This window comes from Nomascus leucogenys, chromosome 10 (assembly GCF_006542625.1).
Source record: "Nomascus leucogenys isolate Asia chromosome 10, Asia_NLE_v1, whole genome shotgun sequence".
NCBI lineage: Eukaryota > Metazoa > Chordata > Mammalia > Primates > Hylobatidae > Nomascus > Nomascus leucogenys.
Genome location: NC_044390.1, coordinates 24,341,353 through 24,363,703, shown reverse-complemented (window position 1 = coordinate 24,363,703; position 22,351 = coordinate 24,341,353). Strand labels below are relative to the sequence as shown.

General features: G+C 37.3%; 1 protein-coding gene across 1 annotated transcript in view; it reads left to right on the top strand.

The window, feature by feature from the left end:
• The first annotated feature begins 2,479 nt into the window (after positions 1-2,479).
• ACSS3 (acyl-CoA synthetase short chain family member 3) overlaps positions 2,480-22,351 on the top strand; it is a 165,512-nt gene continuing 145,640 nt past the window's right edge. The window contains exon 1 of the mRNA XM_003259596.4: positions 2,480-2,887. Within this exon, the coding sequence (XP_003259644.1) occupies positions 2,577-2,887 (311 nt within the window). The 5' untranslated portion in view covers positions 2,480-2,576. The remainder of the gene's footprint in view (positions 2,888-22,351) is intronic.

Here is a 22,351-nt window from a genome sequence, read left to right as displayed (position 1 = left end):
CATGGCTCATGATTTTAATCTTTTCATATGCTTAATGACCAATCAACAGGCTCTTGGTGTCTTAATTTAAAGGCTAATAGTTTATCCTTAGGTACTGACTTGCATTTGACACTATTTACACTCACCTGTCTGGCTGCTTCCAATACAATCTTCTAGTCCCACTGGCCTTTCTTGTTCTACCTGTACACTGAACGCTCTCCAAACCAGACCTGCTGCATTTGCTGGATTGTGTCTACACTTATGCTCTCCCTTCAGCCTGAAATGGAGTTTACAGTAACAATCTATTGTATACAATTACTTTCAAAAGAAAAAATGCTATATTGATGGGTCCAGAAAAAGTGGTTTCATCTGGCGATATGGGGGTCTAACTTTGCCTCATATGATCATGTAATCAGTTCTTTGTTTTTAAGCTCAAAAACTTCATACTTCCTTCTGAACCTTCAGACGAACCTAGCACCTCCAAAACTTGAGACATTCCAGGTTCCTAAGGAGAAAATGGATTCTCCTTAGGAAAATCCATTTTCTCCTCCACAAGCTCCTCCTCCCACTTTTAAGTCATGTTCCACAGATTCATCTTCTTTCTATTCTTTCATTTGGTTTCTTCTCTTCTCCTGTTCTCTTTATCCTTGTAGGTTTTTTACCATGACCACCGCCCTCTTTGATTCTCTTTCAGTGGAGTTTCTTTAAGGAGAAGAATGAATGTGGCTATTCAATTTGTCATATTTTATTGGAATTCTAAGATCTTTTTTTTTTTAAAGTAGAAGATACTCAGCCTGGAATTAAAATCGTGGACTTTGGAGTCAGATTCCCATCCTTGTTCAAGTTGTGGCACAGAGATAAAATGATCGTATTTGCACAGTATGCTGGAGTGAGTGACAGGACTAGAGTGGGTTTTCCCCTAGCCCTCCACCTTGAGGTGTCAGTAAATTGTATCACAGCATATCTGTAATTGAAGTACTGGGCATCCACAAAGTTTGAATCCTGACTGTTTCACTTGTTAGCTGCGTGGTCTTGGGCAAGTGGATCTATCTCTATACTAGCTCCATTTGTAAACATGGGATTATGGTTCCCACTTCTTGGTACTCTTATGAGAATTACAGGAGCTGACGTTTGTTTAAAGTGCCCAGCACAATGTGAACACATAATAGGTGCCAATAACTAAATCTGTCGTTTTGGAGAGGACGAAGAGGTTAAATGGCTTTGTAACTTTCTCTGGATTTAAATGGTGACTGTGTCTTTGGCCATCCGACATTATTTGATTTGAGACCTTTGGAAGGACTAAAGTAGACTGCAGATGTCAGGGAAAAGTCTAGTGCCTTGCCTCTCAGTGAAAAGGGAGGTGGTTATTTAAAGAAATATTCTCTGTTTTGCGTTACACTTACCTCTGTTCTGTTTAGCCTTTATCTCTACATTATTCTTTTCTTGCAGGATCATTTGTTTACAGATTCTCAAGTTACGATCCTTCCCAAGGTCAGGGGCATGCCACTATTTCTCACCTCAGATTTGGAAATACGTATCTTTACGTTTAAAACTGCAAATACTGTCACACCAAGACAGAATGTGTTTGGCATAATATTAAGGCAAAAGATTGCATCTGCATCTCGCTAAAGCATGAATAATAGCGGAGCTTGAAGAATGTTAAACCTAGATAGTACTATATACCACCTTTCTTTTTACATTTTCCCAGTTTCCTCTTTTGATCCATCTTTACTTACTTCCTATTTTTGTTTTTTGTTTGTTTGTTTTGTTTTCTCATTAGAAAAGCCACAGAAACTCCAAGCAGACAAATTAGAAGGGAGGCAATGCAACAAGTCCTATCTGTTCTCTGTCTAGATCACATGTGGAGTCTGGTCAGCAGGTGAATCCGCATCCCAGTGGGGTCACCTTCCCTGTGGCCTGTCAATCACCCCAAGAAGCGCTTCCCAATTTGTCTGGCATGACCTCCTTCCACTCCTCCTACCCTCTCAGTGGTCAGGAAATCCCGGAGCAGTCTTTGCCTGGAGCTGGTTGTGTTTTTAGTAACCAGGGACTGAGCTGATTTTTAAAAATAAATAAATAAATAACTAAATAACAATCAAAGAGCCTTGCCTCAACGCACCGAGTTGCTGGTTTCCTGCAGGTCAGAGGCGATGCCACCTCCACCAACGACCTTCCAAAGATTAAACCAGCCGTGTACAAACTGCTGGATTGAAAATTGAAAGAGATGGGCCTTTGGCCTCCTCCTCGGAGTACTTGTGTCTTGAAATCGGAAGGACGTTCTGGAGTTTGAGCGCGATTTTTCCGGGAAGGCTGCGGGGTTGGAAGTGCGTGTTGGGGTTTGGATTTCGTGCAGCAGCGCAACTAACCTACTGCAACGGCGCTGTGACACCCCTGTCCCGGGGCTCCCACTTTAGCCTGTTGCTTCTCTGGTCGCTCCAGGTCGGTTTTTCCTGGCGACTCTAGTGTGGCTTCCAAACTTCTGGGCTCCGGGCTCACTTCGGAATTTGCCCCCGCCCCCTACTCGCTTCCCTCAGGCCCCAGGAAGTTGCAAGAGTCCCATTTGTCGCACACTAGGGGACCGCGGGTGGCCGGCGGAGATGAAACCCTCTTGGCTGCAATGTCGTAAAGTCACCAGCGCCGGGGGGCTCGGAGGGCCCTTGCCTGGGTCCTCTCCGGCCCGGGGAGCCGGTGCGGCCCTCAGGGCTTTAGTGGCCCCGGGCCCGCGGGGCGGTCTCGGGGGCCGGGGATGCAGGGCGCTGTCCTCCGGCAGTGGCAGCGAGTACAAGACCCACTTCGCAGCCTCGGTGACCGACCCCGAGAGGTTCTGGGGCAAAGCTGCCGAGCAGATCAGCTGGTACAAGCCCTGGACCAAAACGCTGGAGAACAAACACTCGCCCTCTACCAGTTGGTGAGTGACTTCTGTGCCAACCCCGATCCCCCATCCCTGGTAACTTTTTGGGCGCCAGGACCTCCCTGGGATCTGGAATCTGGCATTCTATCATGAAAGAAAATTGAAATTGGAGATGTGTTCAGACCTCTCAATTCCTGTTTCATTTCAATTTCATAGTCAGCTCTCTTGCCTTCTGGTCTTGAGAGACCCTGTTACCTATTGTGAATCCAGTGTCCCATAAATGGGAGATTTACCTGACTGGCAAGGTTCTGCTTGGCACTGGGAATATTAAGAGAACTAAAACAAGGTCCTGCTTCCAGGGACCACACAGTCTAGTAGGGGAAATACTAGGTAAACAAAGCAAGTGGTGCAATAAACTAGGGAATTATAACTAAGTATCCTCATACTGTGGGGAGGGAGGGTTGAGAAAAGACTTCAATAAAATCACATCCCAGAAGGGTTTGGAAGGATGGGTATGTCTTCTCAAAGTCGACAAGGCCCTAATTATCAAAGTTCTAGAGATGAACAACAGCTTGAAATGTGACTGAGACAGTGACTGCAAATGTTTGTGTTGGCTGGAGAGGTGGGAGGGGAAGTGGTGAGTCAGGGGCTAGGTTGAGAAGGGATTTACGTACTGTGCGGAGTAGCTTGGACCAGATCCATAGGCCTGTTGTGTATGTGAAGCTGCAGTATGGGGTACCCAGAAAGAATACAGATAGATATAGGCCAGGTGATGTTAGAAGCCATGGTAGGAGTGAAGTCTTCTACCTGGAGTTGGAATTATAAGAAGTTATAAGCATTATTTTTTTGTGTTACAACTAACACAGACACATTGTAGAATAAATATCAAGCTTGCTAAGATACTGAGGGTGAGGCACAGTCAGTGATAATCTTAGAGTGTCTGCCCGCTGGGGGTGTGATTGCTCTCATCTGCCAGCCATTAGAGAGGATGTTTCCTGTAAAAGTTTGAAAAACACAGCTTGGCAATGAGATGAGGGGAATGACATGGTCAGGTTTGCAGTAGACGAATGGCTCTATGGTCACAGCAAGAAATCTGGAATGGAATTGTCAAGAGCCTGTTCTGTGTCTCTGCCATGCCCAGTCCTGTTGTAAGTGTGTGGGGATGACATGGTGTTCCCTTTAGAATTTGAGCACCTTGCCTCTTCCTATCAATTATTTTTTCAATAGTATTTGATCGGTCCTCTTTTTCTGTGCCAGACAGTGAACAAGACACTGGGTGTTCAACATTGAATAAAACCTAGTCCCTGCTTTCTAGAAGTCATAGAGATTAAAAGCATGGACTCTGGGGCCAGACTACCTGGTTTGAGTTCGGCTTCTCACAGTTACTGATTGTGTGTTCATAGTCAAGTGACTTAATCTCTCTGTGTTCCACTTTCCTGAAATGCAAATATGGAAATTATTGGAGGCTTAATTTAGTAAAAGATGAAGACTGTGTCTTTATACACTAGACCCTATACATGTTAGAGGAAAAATAGCTCTCTCTGTATTCTCAGACCGTAATTATCTTAGGAGCAGGAAACTCTCCTAGTGTTCCTCAGATGAAAACACAGAGATTATTGCATCACTGTTTCTCAAATTCTGTGTACAAATATCTGTCATAAAATATGGTACTATAAATGATTTTATGTGGCCATCTCCATTATAAAACTAATGTGCAGAGAATTCAGTTAAGAAGCCACAGGTATATTCTAAATGAAAAACAGTGAGGGCCAGACCTAAGGCAGTGCAGTAAGAATGGAGGAGAAAGCACAGGTCGGAGTGATTCGAGAGGACAATCAGGGATTAGCAAAGGCCCAGGAGAGAGCCTTGGAAGTGAATGTCAATGTCCCAGCAAGTAGACCAGGAGATTTCCTTTTCAGTAATTTGCTTTTTCTTTGTAATATCTAGTTGCTTGTGTACATTTTCTAAAATTGTGTGTATAAGATGTCTTTAATGAGAAATTTTGTGAAAGGGTCACTATATTTTTGTAGATCAAAATTTGATAACACTGTATCTGAATTCTTTATCTTTTCAGTCTTGAACTCATGCCCAGAAAATCAAAGTGAAGAAGTGATAAAACTTTGACTCTATTTATTTCAGCAGTGCGATTCAATCTTACAGGAATTCTGGTCGGGCAAGCAGGGTTGGGAGGGAAGTAGACGTAGGAGACCAATCTTAAATTTCAGTTAGTCGGTAGTTTCAATTTGAATCTATGACTGCGTTGGATACCTAAATGAAGATAGTCCTGATTGGTTAGCAGTTTTCCACAAAGCCAAACTGAAGGGCAGACTGAATTTACTTTTGTTTTATTTTGATTGGCTTTATATCCCCAAGATCTAGGGTAGAGCTGGCATATAAATTTTTAAAGTGAGAGTCAACTAACGGGATAAATAGCTTTGATGATTTTTGTTGCTATAAAACAAAACACCTCTTTGGGAGGTGATAAGTGGGTTTAGGCACAATTTGGTGTGAAGGAGCTTTACTTACTTTCTTTGAAGCTGGGATCTGGAGAAGGGAGATATTGACAGCCAAGTGCTTAAGCAAAACAAGGCGAGATTGCTATAGCTAATTGTTCTCTCCTCTGTGGAGCTGGCATATGTGTAGTCACAGTCTCTGATGCCCTTTGGCTTCCCAGAGGCAAGAGGGATTCTTCATTATAAGCTTGTCTGTTTGTTGTTCTTAAAAGTAAACTCCCCTCAGAACCCACAGGCTTATCAAAAGTCTCAATACATAAATAGTATTGCATATTAGCTTTCACAATGACATAAGCTATGCAATATTTTATGCATGCAGTAGTATAGACATGGAGTAGAAATCTTTAAGGGTGATATATGGAAGGGAACTTCCATTGTAGTGAATGACTCTATTAAATGCATTTCCAGTCCTGTAATTTCTAAGACCTTCAAAAAACAAATCCAAATTATGGGTAGGTGCTTTAGGGATTTATACATAATTGCTTCTCCTCACAGTTTGGTGGTTACTCCATATTGGTAACACCTGGCTTTTTGGATAATAAAGACTCCATTAGAGAGACTTCAGTGGAGAACTGCAATCATAGTAATTTCTTTAATCCTGGAACAACAAAGTGGATGTTTCTGGTTATTTTCTCCAGATAGACATCCTGCTGCCTATCTTGAAATTGAAATCCAGCTGCCACTCTCTGAAGGATTAGTCAATTCACTTTTCTGTTATGTATTGTGGTTGACTCTCTGGGCCATCAATTTATCTCTTTCTATGGAAGCATTGCAATCCAATTTTAGTTTACTTTTGTTTAAAGAACATTCAATGATAGGATTCTCATATACCATTTGTTAAGAAATCGGTATGTATTAACCGTGACTATAAACCAAAAAGGAAAAGACTAACTAAATGCAGATTATTAGAAAATAATTTAATCTTGGCTGACATTTCTGTAGTCAAAATAGTGTGGATTTCTCAACATGCAGGATCTCAATTCCTTACTAGCTAAGATTAAGGTTGTTTAATCCTGCCAAGTCTTAAAATGGCTTTTAAGAATTAAAAGATGTCAATCATTCACCCATTGCATGTACAGTACAGAGAAAATGATGAAAGAGATAGTGAAGGAACTCACCACACAGCAGCTCAAAAGACATGCATTAAATTATTACAAAAGAGACTAATTTTAAATTTAGATGCAGGGGTACATGTGCAGGTTTGTTATATGGACATAGTGTGTGATGTTAAGATTTGGGCTTCCATTGAACTCATCACCCAGATAGTAAACACGGTACCTGGTAGGTTTTCGACCCTGGCCTCCTCTCTCCCTCCCCACCTTTTGGAATCCCCAGTGTCTATTGTTTCCATCTTTATATCTGTATGTCTCCAGTGTTTAGCTCCCACTTATAAGTGAAAACATGCATGTCTGGTTTTCAACATGATGAATACAATTAGAGTTGCAGTAGATGCTAGGTAATCCAAACTTTATTGGGGGATATGATACTGTCTTCTTTAGAAGGATCATGAGAGGGGTCTAGAGGAAATGATGTTTAAACTGAGGTCAAAAAGAGTAGGAGTTAGACATGTGAGAAGTGGGGAGGAACATTCCAGGGAAAGAAAATAGCATATGCAAAGGCCATGAGGTAGACATGTTTAGTAGGTTCCAGAAACTTAAAGAAGGTTTACGTGGTTGGGGCTTAAGAAATGACAGAAAATTATCTTGAAATGGAAGGAAAGAGCCATATTGTGAATGGTCTTTTGAGTTATGTTAAGGATTTTAAATTTTTTTCCTGGCATATAATACCTGTCACATAATACATGACCAAAATGTAAATTTCCTATTCTTCCTTCTTCACTGGGTCAATACAGACTTGAGTTCAACCGTAGTTTTGCCGCTTACCCTGAGAAAGCTTCAATACCTTCATTTGCAAAATTAGAATCATGACGGTATATATTTCTAAGGATTAAATTGGGTGAGAGAAGCTTGTAAAGTGCCGAGGACTGTCCCTGACACATAAAACTAGATATGATTATCTTTGGAATGTGAAAGAAATACTCCCATGAGCTAATGTGGTCCAATAAGTTTTTGGGGGAACTGGTAGCATTTAGAGTGAATCTTAAAGTAGGACTTAGGAGGAAAGTCATTTATGTGCAGGGAACAAGATGACAAAAACATAGAGGTAAGAAAAGCCAGGTGTCCTTAGAGGATAGTTATAGTAGACCAGTTGGCTTTTAGTGGCTTGTCTGAGTTGCTGGGACTTACTTTTAGAAAGTAGTTTCAGCCTGCTTTTAGAAGGCTTGGAGTAGCAAGCTAAGGCATTTGCATTTACTTCTTAGGCTACAGGTCACAGCGTGGCTGAAAGCCTGCAGATAGGCTTTGTTTGACCTGCAAGTTTTGTTTGTTTAATTTGTTAGCATTTAAATATTGGAATATAAAAATCTAAATTTCCTGTAAAAAATTCAGCTTTTGGTCTTTTTTTTTTTTTTTTGAGACGAGTCTTATGCTGTCACCCAGCCTGGAGTGCAATGGTGTGATCTCTGCTCACTGCAACCTCCATCTCCCCGCTTCAACCGTTTCTCCTGCCTCAGCCTCCTGAGTAACTGGGATTACAGATGTGCACCACCACACCTGACTGACTTTTGTATTTTTTTTTAGTAGATATGGGGTTTCACCATGTTGGCCAGGTTAGTCTCGAACTCCTGACCTCGTGATCCTCTCACCTCGGCCTCCCAAAGTGCTGGGATTACAGGCGTGAGCCACCGTGCCTGGCCCTTGGTCTTCTCTTTAAAGAAGAGAAAATGGGCCAGGCGCAGCAGCTCACGCCTGTAGTCCCAGCACTTTGGGAGGCTGAGGCAGACAGATGACGACATCAGGAGATCCAGACCATCCTGGCCAACGTGGTGAAACCCTGTATATACTAAAAATACAAAAATTAGCTGGATATGGTGGCACGTGCTGGTAATCCTAGCTACTTGGGAGGCTGAGGCAGGAGAATCGCTTGATCCAGGGAGTCAGAGCTGAGATTGTGCCACTGCACTCCAGCCTGGTGACAGGGCGAGACTCTGTCTCAAAAAAAACAACAACAACAACAACAAAAACCCGGAATATCTGTCAGCAATGGGTCAGTATTCCTGAACAGCAACACTCGGCTGGAACTGAGCATCTGCTGACCCTTTAAATGGTGCATGTGCTTGTTTGTTATTCACTGTCCTCACCCCTATTGCATTATGCCTGTCCCAGCCGTTAACTTTTCCATTGTGATCATTTTTGTTTGTAGTGCCTAGTAAGGCAGTAATGATCCATGGAAACATTTTGTTAAGAAGGTGATAGGATGAAAGTATTATCAGAAGCCAAGTTTGACTTCAGATTTCAGTATTTCTTGGTAGGTTGGGAAATGAGGGATATTGGGAAACACACAGTAATGAGAACATAAAATAATGTGACTAATGAACTAGGGTAATAGCAGGAGGTATAGAAAGAGAGGAACTTCAGGAATAAAAATTAAATTACACATAGTGACTTTGGCAGTGGGATGCAGGGAAGTAAAGACATGGTAATTGTAAGAATCTGACTTAAATATGCAGATGAGGAATTGATGGGGCAATTAAAGTTACGAAGCTGAAAACTGGGAGAGAGCTTAATGTAGAATTATAGATTTTAGTATAAATCTTAAAGAGGTGAGAGGTAGAAGCTTATGAAAGTTGAAGTGAAAGAGAAATAAAGGGAAGAGAAGAGAAAAATAGTAAGTACTGAACTTTGGGAAAAAGTGGGAGAAAAAAAAAACTATGGAAATGGATGAGACATTCAAAGAAAGAGGAAAAGAAAGAGCAAGCTATTTTAGTGTCATGCATTGTAAAGGAGAGAAAAGATAAAAATAGTGGTCAAGGGCTGTAGAGATGCTTTGAGGCTATTGAAAATCAAAAGAAAATCTGCTGTGACTCAGAGATTATTGATTACTTTCAATAATATGATATCAATGGTGAGATGAGGGCCAAGCCAGAATAGCACATTACAGAGTGAACTGATATAGGCAAAAACATTCCATGAGGATATTCGACAGTGACAGGAAGATGAAACAAGATAATATATGGCAGTATGGTGGTATCTGGGTCAAGTAAAATATAGTTTCTTCCTCATTCCTTATTTCCTCTCCTCCCTTTAAGAAGAAATCTATGTTTAAATGCAGAAGTGAAGAAATTATGAAATAGGAATGAAGGGAATTTTGCTTGTTTTGAAGCCTACTGCTCAACAGGACTCCTTGTTTTTGCAAGTTGAACTTTGTGTGGTTTCTTATATTATTTTTTTGCTTTTGCTACTAGAAGTTACTGAAAGAAACAGGTTGCAAAAGTCTCAAAATTGGTATAAAGAGTACTCAGTAGATCTGTTTGTTCTTTTAAAATACTACAGTGATTCTAGTGAGCTAAATATCTCAACATTTGTTTGTGAGTCTGACAGGGAGGATAAGGAAGCAGCTGAAAAGGGAAAAGATAATTAATATTTGTTGAGTCCTTTCTCTGAACTATCAACTATACAATAGAGTCATGTATTTCCATTTATTCCTTCCCCAGATGCTGCAAAGTTAGTATTATCATGCCTTTTCTACATATGAGGGAACTGAAGCTCAAGGCCACACAGCTAGTTAGTAGAGGCGAGACCTGGATTAGTAGTAATAGCTCCAGTGGCTAAGCCCAGAATCTTTTCCTCCAAATATCGAGGCAACTGTTTCCGAAGTCAGGTTGCCTAATCTTGGCAAACCTGAAATAGACTTTTGGCTACTAAATTGAAGGAGACCGAAGAGATGTGAATTAAATACAAAAGGTAGTTTCTGAATATTTTCACCATAATTGATATTTTTGGGAACAAGTAAGAATCCAGAACGGGATTTCAGGATTGGATGGTGGTAATGTGTCAATATTAGTTTCCTGAAGTTGATGGTTATAGTATGGTTCTCTAGAAGAATGTCCTTATTTGTAACAATTACATATTAAATTATCTAGGGTTCTTGGGTATCATGTCAGTAAATGTCTCAAAGGGAAAAAAAAGTACTTTATCTTGTAATTGCAAATTTTCTGTGAGTTTGAGATTGCTTCAAAGGAAAATAAATAAAAATATAATGGGGATTTTATGTATCCGGAAAGCAATTTAATCCCCCTATTGAACTTTGGCTCTTTGGCAAACAAATGCTCAGCTACATTAAACTGTTTGGGAAATTCAGTACTTGTCAGATATTTTTAAAGTTACATTTAATTCTGGTTTGAAGGTGAGAGTGTTATATAAAGAGGAAGAATTTTTCTCCTTTTGACAAACTCTAAATTAAATGAATTTATTCATAGCATTGTACACAGTAAAGGTATATTTAAAATTTAAAATCATAATTATTTTATAGATTTAAAAATATTTTAAGAAGGTATCTGGTTGGCATGAAAAATTGCCTGTTAGAAATAAGGCCTCTCAAAATAACCTCATCAAGAAAGACCAGTTTTAAAAGATGGGCCTTGTTTTATATTCTGAAGGTCAGCAGCTTGGTACTGTGCTGTATCTAATTTTCTCAGCCTGTCATGCTGCTGAACCTTCAGGACAGAACAGAGCGAACTACAGGAATGCTGCAATTACATAAGCAAGGATGGATTGCCTGGCAAATGCCGCAATCAATGAACAATGGAAATTCAGTCGTCTGTGACTGATCAACTACTAGATGTTGGGGGAAAACCCACACTCTTATCACCTCCTGAAAGGTGGCTTACTTTTCTTTTGTCGTGCCACATATAGTATTAGTTGAAAGGAAAAAAAAAATCCAGTGGTTGAAGTTATTTGCTTGTTCTTCTTCTTCTTTTTTTTTTTTATTTTTTTTTATTCTACTTTCATAAGCAACAAGCAGCAACTCCATGAGGGAGATCATTGCTTTCCATTGTGATGTGACATTTGTAAGAAAAATGTGTAGGAGGCTAATGAATCTTTGCAATTATATATATGAATGTAATAACCTCTCTAAATTACAGTTTCAAGTATATGTGAATGTGGAGCTCAAATCCTTTATCTAAACTAGGTGGATAGGGAACTCGTTTTATTAAAGGTATTAATTATATTTGTTTTTGTCAGTGTTTTAGTTGAATGAGGTAAGGAACAGTGCATAGAAAGGATAGGTATTATTTTTATAATATCTTAGGAAAATTAAAGTTTGTGAATTTTGAGTTTGAAGGAGTCCAGTTGGAAATACGAGAATAGTAAAAAACAGGAGCTCTTTCAAATACTAAATTAGAGAGGGACAGAGTTTAATTATATGGCTTTAATAATTTAAAACATTAATTGCCTTAACAGGGAGGAAAAGCAATTAAAGTCTGTAGGTCTTTGACTTATGACCTGACTCTGGACAATAGGAATACCTTCTCTTAAGGTGTTTATGGTAGAATAACAACACTTGCCAAGTATAATCTTTCAAGGTGTCATTCCTAAGTGGATGCAGCAGTTAAGTAAAATAAATTTGGTAAGATGAAGAAGAAGGAGCAGGAGAAGAAGAAGAGCAGGAGGAGGAGGAAGGAGGAAAGAGGAAGAGAAGAAGAAGAGAAGGAGGAAGAAAAAGAATGCTTAATTTCTACTGTAGATATGGCCAGTATAGATATCTGTAGAAAAATTTAGTAAGACTAAAAAAAAATTAGTCACTCCGTATTATTGACCATTTGCTAAATAACTTTAATGAGTGCATGGGAGCTTAGAAAAGTCCACTTTTGCACTAATCTCACTTTACTTTCTCTCCATACATTTTTTCTTATTTTCATAGAATTCCATTGATTTTCTTTTTTTGTTTTTCCAAGTGTCTTTTGATACACTGATTTATTTTCCTTTGGATAAATATGCAGTTGTGGGATTGCCGGGTCATACGATAGTTCCATTTTTAGCCTTTTGAAAACTCTCCATACTGTTTTCTATAGTGACTGTACTAATTTACATTCCCACCAACAGTGTATAAGAGTTTCCTTTTCTCCACATCCTCATCAGCATCTGTTAATGTTTGTCTTTTTAATAATACCCATTCTGAGGTAAGATAATACCTCATTGTGGTTTTGATTTGCATTTTGATAATTAGTGATGAACATTTTTTCGGATACCTGTTGGCCATTTGTATGTATTCTTTTGAGAAATGTCTCTTCCTGTCCTCTACCCACTTTTTTTTATTATTTTTTTAAAATTTTATTGTTATTATACTTTAAGTTTTAGGGTATATGTGCACAATGTGCAGGTTTGTTACATATGTATCCATGTGCCATGTTGTTTGCTGCACCCATTAACTCGTCATTTAGCATTAAGTATATCTCCTAATGCTATCCTTCCCCCCTACCCCCACCCCACAACAGTCCCCAGTGTGTGATGTTCCCCTTCCTGTGTCCATGTGTTCTCATTGTTCAATTCCCACCTATGAGTGAGAACATGCGGTGTTTGGTTTTTTGTCTTTGCGATAGTTTGCTGAGAATGATGGTTTCCAGCTTCATCCATATCCCTACAAAGGACATGAACTCATCATTTTTTATGGCTGCATAGTATTCCATGGTGTATATATGCCACATTTTCTTAATCCAGTCTATCGTTGTTGGACATTTGGGTTGGTTCCAAGTCTTTGCTATTGTGAATAGTGCCGCAATAAACATACCTGTGCATGTGTCTTTATAGCAGCATGATTTATAATCCTTTGGGTATATACCCAGCAATGGGATGGCTGGGACAAATGGTATTTCTAGTTCTAGATCCCTGAGGAATTGCCACACTGACTTCCACAATGGTTGAACTAGTTTACAGTCCCACCAACAGTGTAAAAGTGTTCCTATTTCTCCACATCCTCTCCAGCACCTGTTGTTTCCTGACTTTTTAATGATTGCCATTCTAACTGGTGTGAGATGGTATCTCACTGTGGGTTTGATTTGCATTTCTCTGATGGCCAGTGATGATGAGCATTTTTTCATGTGTCTGTTGGCTGCATAAATGTCTTCTTTTGAGAAGTGTCTGTTCATATCCCTCACCCACTTTTTGATGGGGTTGTTTGTTTTTTTCTTGTAAATTTGTTTGAGTTCATTGTAGATTCTGGATATTAGCCCTTTGTCAGATGAGTAGGTTGACAAAATTTTCTCCCATTCTGTAGGTTGCCTGTTCACTCTGATGGTAGTTTCTTTTGCTGTGCAGAAGCTCTTTAGTTTAATTAGATCCCATTTGTCACTTTTGGCTTTTGTTGCCATTGCTTTTGGTATTCTAGATGTGAAGTCCTTGCCCATGCCTATGTCCTGAATGGTATTGCCTAGGTTTTCTTCTAGAATTTTAATGGTTTTAGGTCTAACATGTAAGTCTTTAATCCAGAATTCCATTTATTTTCAATTGAGAGGCAAGTATTTTTCTATAATAAACCACAGATACCTAGACTGTGCCTTCCTCTAACTCTCCCTCCCAACTCTCCCTCCTTAAGTACAGATGAAGTTTGCCACTGTTATCAATGGAATTTGTTGGATACCCTAATTTTAGTGGTTAGGAGGAGAAAATATTGATAATTAGTTAGTGGAGAAAACTGATTTCTGGTTCAAAATCTTGGCTCTACTCTTTGAACAGCATCTTGGTCCAAATAATTATAATACGGAAGAATTACAAAACACGTGCTGTGATGGGTATTACTATATTTTGTGTTGTTTCTTTTCTCATCTGTTCTCTTCTGCTGGTATGTAGGAAGATTGGTCTTCCCCACATACATGTGATTATGCAATTAGCTTTGGCCACTGCAATAACAGGAGCAAGGCTTTTCACTTAGTTAATTGCCAGAGCTTTAATTCTTAGTTTTTTCTCATCTGCCATGGCCATTGTGGAAGTACATGTAGAATAGAAGCAGTTTGGATTGCTAAGCAAAAACGTATAGATGACAATGTTTGGGGGAGTCTACCTGAACCCACAATGGAGTGGCATGAGTGAGAAATAAACATTTATTTTTGCAAGTTACTGAGATTTTGCAGTCGTTACCATATGGTATAATCCAGCCTGTCCTTACTGATTGAGGGGGAAATAATAACTTCATATGACTGTTGGGATAATTTAGTTTGCTAAAGTACATAAACATTGTCAGGTATATCATAAAATAGCTAACCTTTTTATTATCTGTTATCATAAAAACAGCTGTTATCATGAAAACAGCTAACAACTAAGCTTTTTATTGTCTCCATAGTATGAGCTTGAAACAATACTAAGTGCTTTAATTTATTTAATATTTATAACAACTCTGTGAGGCAGGGCCAATTTTTATTCTTGTTTAAAGGGTTTAGAAATATAGTTTCTGAAGAAACTTGCCTAAACTTATAAAACTAGTAAATAGCAGAGCTAAGATTTCAACCCAGGCTGGTGGAATTTAGCATCTGTGCTCCTAAATATATTCTATTGCTTGTTGAAAATAGTCGCAATTAATTTTAGATGTTTTAAAAATTTTTTAACTCTTCTCCACTGAAACTGTTTAAAGTTTTCACTTTTCTTTTTAAATAGTAATATAAGAAGAGTTTTTAAAATTTGGGTGTACATCTCAAAAACATTCTAGATATGGAATAAAAGATAACTGTTCTTTGAAAAAATAAACTTTTAATTTTTTATTGTGTTTAACAGTCCTAAAGGTGTGAGGAAGGGAGCTTTAAATGAGTTGACAGCTTCTTTAGAAATGTTTCCTGGACAGTAGAAAGCAATATTAATCTCTTCCTTAAAACTACTCTGTTGGCTTAAGGAAAATCTATAACGACCACATTATTCATTGCTTATAGTATGCTTTAATGTTATTTTTATAAGAACATGATGATAAATAGCTTAATTAATTTATCTAATTATGAACACTTGGAAATTTATTCCTCCAACCTCTCAATAAAAAATAGAATTTCTTTATATGTTAAGTTGTTGGTTTTACTTACTTTTAAATGCGTTGATGTGTACTATTTCTTTTTATTTTTCTTTCATTCTTTTGTATCTTGATCCTAATTCCCTTCTGCATTTTCAAGCAGAAGATATGCAGGTGGGGAAACCTTGATTAATGGCATATGTTAAGTGCAGAGACATATTTCTTGGAAATTGCGTTGCAACTGGCTCCCTTAGTTCTAATAAGAATATCCCATTTTTTAGGAATCCAGTGCAAGGACAATGAGTTGTAGTGTCTCTCACCTGTGTTATTCCATAGACATGGCCAAACTTTGGAAAACAAATGATCTAAAAATGTTAAATGCTTCCTTTGAGTGTTTATGGGATGAGTCAAAGATATGATGTGTGGAGAGTCTGTAATAGAATGAGAAGTAAACTAACATGATTATTCTCTAGCTTGTTACTGAGTCATTCCTTTCTGTATTCTGATGTATTATTGTCAATAATGATAATGGTGATAGTAATAATAACAAAACAATGACAATGGCAAAGACTATAGTACTGCTGTTTTAGTACTAATTATGAAGAATTTGATTTGTGTCGGGCCCTATGCTAATCACTATATATATATATATATATATAAAATCTCATCTCTTTGAATCTTCCCAACAACTCTTATAATGCATTTTTATAACACTGTAAACAAATGCACAGAAAGAAAAGTGGCTTGTCTGAAGTCACACAGTGGTGGACTTAGTTTTTTCAACCCAGTTGGGTCACACTGTACAGCCTAATTTCAGTTATAAGTTGTAATTATGCTCTCTACCTTCTGTTTTACATAGCAGAACCTAGAGAGTGAAAAAGCATGAGAGCAATGTAGCATTCTTAAAAATGTTATTCGGGATTTAACTTCCCTTTGCTGTATTTGTTCTCTATGTTTCTGGGTGTTTTCCACTCTCCTCTTATCTTAGAGAAATGTAAGTCCTCACTGTTTTCCCAGAGCCAACTTGCACATGTCTTTTTGATTTCATCGCCTTTCAATGTCTCTAGGGATTTTATCTTAAAATCTTTAGTGGTTCTTTCCTAAAAAGCATTTCACTCTTGTTTTAAGCAAATTTGGCAAAAATGCTCAACACTCATCCCCATTTTGTCACTTCACATCTATTATGTAAGCTCACACTCTATTGATACTTCTACCAATAATTTGATACATCACCACCCAGTAATAGGAGAGTAGGGTTCAGGTCTAAATTACATTTGTGATCTTTGCAGCAGAATGCACAAAGCCTTCTGTATATCAGTTGAACTGATATTAAAACTTCACCATGCACAGATTTACCTTCTAATCTATCTCCTAAATCTGATTTTTTATATAAATTGCAGGTAGATACTACCTGAGTCATCTATCCGATCAGAACCCCAAATAATCCACAAATCCTCTATCAAGGAACCAAAGAGTTTGAAGTTTTGTCATCTAAGCTTTGGGTCTAAGCTTTATTTTGAGGCAATTGGCTTTCTTTGCCTCTCCTTAGCTCATTCATTGATCTTTAAGCTGTAGTAGAGGATATTTTATAATCCATGGGTTTCCATTTATCAAGACAAATACATATGTACTGCAAGTAGGGAAAGTAGGGAAATACTTCACCTATGCGGGGGACTGGTTCCAGAACACCACCCACTCCCTGCAGATACCAAAATCTGCAGATGCTCAAATCCCTTATATAAAATAGTGTAATATTTGCATATAACCTACCCACATGCTCCCATATGCTTTAAATCATCTTTAGATTACTTGTAATACCTAAAATAATGTAAGTGCTATGTAAATAATTGGTATACTGTATTTTTAAAATTTGTTATTTTTAATTATTATATTTTTATTTAAAATTAATTTTTCCCAAATATTTTTGATTCACTGTTGGTTGAATCTGTGCATGTGGAACCTGTGGATATGGAGGGCTGACTGTACCTATATGAGAATGAACTGGAAAAGTTGCCTCTTGGGCACATATGAGATTCCAAGGATTTCACATTAAGAGTTGGGTTGATATTATGTTATCAGATTGTCATCTTTTAGTAAATATGTTAAGAAAATTAAAATCACAGAATGAAAAAGTGGTAGCAATCATATAAAAATTTAGAATTAGAATGCATTTATGTTATCATAAATTATGATAAAATTTTAATATATTAGAGTAAAAGCCTATCTTGATCCGTTAAAAGGTTGAATTTTAGAAAAATATAAAACTGATTTTATAATTTTTATTATTATTTAAAAATATTGGGTCTTGACTGCTCAAGATCTCCTACATATGTCTAGCAAAAGCATCTTTTTACTTCGCTCGAATATTTCAAGAGCTGTCTGAAAATGTAATTTGTAATTACAGGCTTGGTAGACCTAATTTGATGAAATTTTCTCTTACCTTGGTTTACTTAATTTATAAAAATACTAATTTTCAAGTTTATCAAGTTTATCGTTAGTAAAAAAATACCTTTAATAAGGAGGGTTTTTAAAAAATTAAATAACTAGTTATTTCAAAGACAATATTTGATGGAAATAGTATAATACTACTCTTAGATCAAAATCTCTTAAATTCTAAAAGATGATTTTACTCTAAGTGTGTATTCCTGTGTATGTGTGTGTTAAAATGTTACAGGATACAAAATATATTGGTACATAATAACAGCATCCTCTTACTGTAGTAATTTAACTTCTTACAAGCATGAGTTCTCAAGAATTTAAGGAAAGTTAAGTAACTTGCTAATGCTCACTTGCCATGCAGAGATAGCAGATCTAGGATGAAAAAACAGACTTACTATGCTTGAGAGTGTATCAGCTTCTCCTTGTGTCATGTTTCCTCCCCAGTTAATCCTATTTTATCCTCATAATACCAGTGTTACTGATTTAAAAACAAGCCGTGCATACATACATATATACATACACACATATGTTTGTTGGCCTTTTATATTTATAAAAGTGGGTTTTTTGTTTTTTAGCTCTGGAGTTTATTCATTTGTTAATGCATTTGTTTCTTCTTTATTTTGTTCATTCATCCAATATTTACTGAATCACCTCTATGGACCAGGCACTATTCCAGGCGCTAGATGAGAGTCCAGATAGAGTTTAACTCTGAAAAACAATGTTATACATCAAGCGAGGAAAAAGGGCATTTTGCTTATAGTAAAATAGCATTCATTTTCCTGTTCAATAAAAGAAGAGTAATAACAAGTGATATGGATTATCTAGTTATTATTTTCTAAAAATAAGAGTAATAAAATCCATTTTATTTTACAATCAGTTCTACTCTGAATTGCCTTTGATTGTTGAGCTGTGAAAAACTAGAGCACATAGCATTCCATTTTGGTGAACAGTGGCCATTTTCTAACTAATGAATCCTTTAATAGATTAAAAAAACAACTAATTTTAATTTAATCCCTTTGTGCAGCCTCTCATTTTTTGTTAGAGGTGATAACAAGCAGGAAGGCAAGGGAAAGACAAATCAGAAAAGAGAGAATAAAGGGAGATAATGGATTTCCTTAGCACCAGCTAGATAATGAGCTCTTGGATAATTGAGCAGGCTGCACTGTATTCAAGTTTCGAATTATCAAAATGTTAATGGAAAACGTTTCATCTAGGAATGTGGTTGGAGATAGTGGGGTTATTGACAAAGATATAATAAAGATGTACTTCGTAACATTGTTCTCAGATTATTTTAAGTATAAGGCTAGGAAAAAAAGGATAAAAATTTTATGTTTTGCTTAGCATTAAAGTTATGTCCAATGGTGTCTATTTAGTGTAGTTGGATTTATCTTTAAGGCTATGTCTAGGTTATGTTTGTGTCTGTGTGTTTAAGGTTTTTTTTGGGTGCAAGGTATAGGTTGGACATTAGATGGAGATGTAGTGTGATTTAATTATCAAGGGAGAGGTTTTATAAATGCAAGGCCTAGGATTGAGACTTACATTTAAATTACTTTCATTGGCATTTATTTATTCAGAAATAATTCTGAGCCAGACGCGGTGGCTCACAGCTGTAATCCTAGCACTCTGTGAGGCCGAGGTAAGCAGATCATTTGAGGTCAGGAGTTCGAGACCATACTGACCAACATGGTGAAACCCCATCTCTACTGAAAAATACAAAAAAATTAGCCAGGTATGGTGGCTCATGCCTGTTGTCTCAGCTACTCAGGAGGCTGAGGCAGGAGAGTCGCTTGAACCTGGGAGATGGAGGTTGCAGTGAGCCGAGATTGCACCACTGCACACTCCAGCCTGGATTACAGAGTGACACTCTTCCCACTGCCACCAAAAAAAAAAAAAAGAATTCTGATTAAAATGTAGGTTTATGCCTTTTTTCCCACTGTAAAAATAGGTATTACCTTACATTTTAATTAGGTAAATGCAGGAAAGTCGAATATCTTGCTATATTAGGTATAGTTCCCTTCAGTGTTTTTTTTTTTGAAATAATTATAGACTTAAAAGAAGTTGCAAAAATAATGTGAAGAGTTCATTTGTATCCATAACTCAGCTTCCCCCAGTAATAACATCTTACATAACTATAGTACATTATTAAAATCAAAATTGTCATTGGCATAATGCAATGAACTAAGCTATAGGTCTTATTCAGATTCACCAGTTTTTGCATTTATTTATTTATATTTTATGTGTAGGTGTTATGCCTTTAAAAAAATCAAGAATCTATGTCTGTCAATCTGTTTGACTCCTTAGATCTCTATTTCTGTTCTTATAGAGAAATGGAATAGTACTATCCATCCATATTATTTGGTAGCTCATTTTTTTTCACTTGTAAGAAGTGTTATTTCCATTTTTCTAATTCATTATTTTTAATGTATACAGAATATTTAACATATTGGGTGAATATATAAATATTTCCTAATCCTTTCGTATTGGCATTTAGATGGTTTCTCTTTATTTGCTATTATAAATAGGCAGATAGACTTGTATCTTTGGGCTTGGCATTCCAAGGAGATATATATATATATATTTTTTTTTAAACCTTTTTTATTATTATTATACTCTAAGTTTTAGGGTACATGTGCACAATGTGCAGGTTTGTTACATATTTATCCATGTGCCATGTTGGTGTACTGCACCCATTAACTCGTCATTTAGCATTAGATATATCTCCTAATGCTATCCCTCCCCCCTCCCCCCACCCCACAACATTCCCTGGAGTGTGATGTTCCCCTTCCTGTGTCCATGTGTTCTCATTGTTCAATTCACACCTATGAATGAGAACATGCGGTGTTTGTTTTTTTGTCCTTGCGATAGTTTGCTGAGAATGATGATTATACACCATGGAATACTATGCAGCCATAAAAATGATGAGTTCATGTCCTTTGTAGGGACATGGTTGAAACTGGAAATCATCATTCTCAGCAAACTATCGCAAGGACAAAAAACCAAGGATATATTTTTTTCCTCTCCCTCTCTCTCCCTCTCTCTCTGTCTCTCTCTGTGTGTATGTTTCTCTTTCCCTCCTTCTGGTAAATTCTTAGCAGATTTCAATGTATATTATCCAGCCATTCTCCAAAAAAAAAATAAATATTGTAAGTTCCCACCATCTTTCTCCTTATGAAATATTTGAAGAATAAAGATAATAACTTAGAGAACACTCAACACTGAATTCTGTGAAATCTTAGTATTTTGTCACATTTGCTTCAGATCTTTTTATCATAAGCAGTAAAACATTACAGACACAATTGATGCTCCCTGTGTATCTCTTCCAATTACATGGTATTTACAGAAACAATCTTAGAATAATTTGTAAGGCTCGATGGAAAGGAAAAGTTCTTTGTGGACATTCTGAAATGATTGATTGTATTCCCTCTTTTTAATAAGAGCTCGTATTCAACATCTCTCCATGGACATGAGCTAAGTGTTGAGCAGAATGTGTTAATGAATATGCTCTCTGCCTTCTGGGAGCCTCGACTGTAGAGGAGCATTTCATCAGAACATCGCAGCATGTCGTTTTGCATGAGTTATAAGGTGAAAGAGAAAGAAATGGATAGTTAAGATAAAGATGTAATATGAAAAAATGAAAAAAATGTATAGTCCTAAAGTTCTCAGGTATAGAGAACGTTGATTTCAATCCTTGTCTATTTCTCTCCTCTCTTCCTCCCATTTCTCCTTAACCAGAGCAACATTAACACCAGGTCAGCTAGTTGGGGTCCTCCTCCCCTGCATGGTGCTGCTGCTGCCCTTTCTCTTTCTTCTATTTCTCCTCATTTCCTTCTTTGTTCATCATTTCATTATTGTTATCATCAGGAATACATGCTTCTGTTTTTTCCAACAAATACTAGCTGTCATTAGGCAGAGTACACCCTCCATTCCACTCTCTCCTGGTTCTCTGGATAATTCTGAGGTTTCTTCAAAGTTACCTACTTGTGGCCCTGGGGGCATTCTGGATTGTAGGTCTAGTTCCTAGGAACCTGCTCTCATTTGGAGTTTGGTTCTTTACAAGCTCATCATGGCATTTCTGAATTGGTTGATTGGGGACCACTGTTCCTAAGAGAGTTCCTAAAGTGTTATGAAAAGGACTGACTGATGAAGCATGCTTTCCTTTAAAAACTCTACTTTTAAATTTATGTTATTAGCACTGTATTTGAAATTAATATACTTATTCTTTGAAACCTAAATGTTTTTATCTTTTACTTTGAACCTTAATATTAATCTAATTATCATTTTACATTTTCCACCTTTTTAGATTAAACCAAATCCTATGTCCTTTTACTTAACTTACTGGTTTTTCCTGCATTTTCCTCTAGAATACAAATAAACAAGATAAAAAGTATCCTTAACTTCTTTGAATTTACTGTCAGGCATGACTCACAACCGGAGAATCTTTAAGATCATTCATTCATGCCTTTTCTCTTCATTGACAGTGGATTCAGTTCAGATAACAGGCATTGATTTCCTGAAAGCTTTTCTTTCTATTCTTTTTCCTGTGGGCTGCATTTCTCACCATTGGCAATTCACCTAGTTTTAATCCGAGATGATCTGGCAGGGCCGAAGATGTCTATGTTGTCCTTTCATGTCGAGATGGGACAATCTGGCTAGAGATGGTGTGATGGGGCCAGATTCTGAGTATACATACTCATGTAGAAAGGGTCGGTGGGACTAAGGAATGCCTCTGTCTTTACATCAG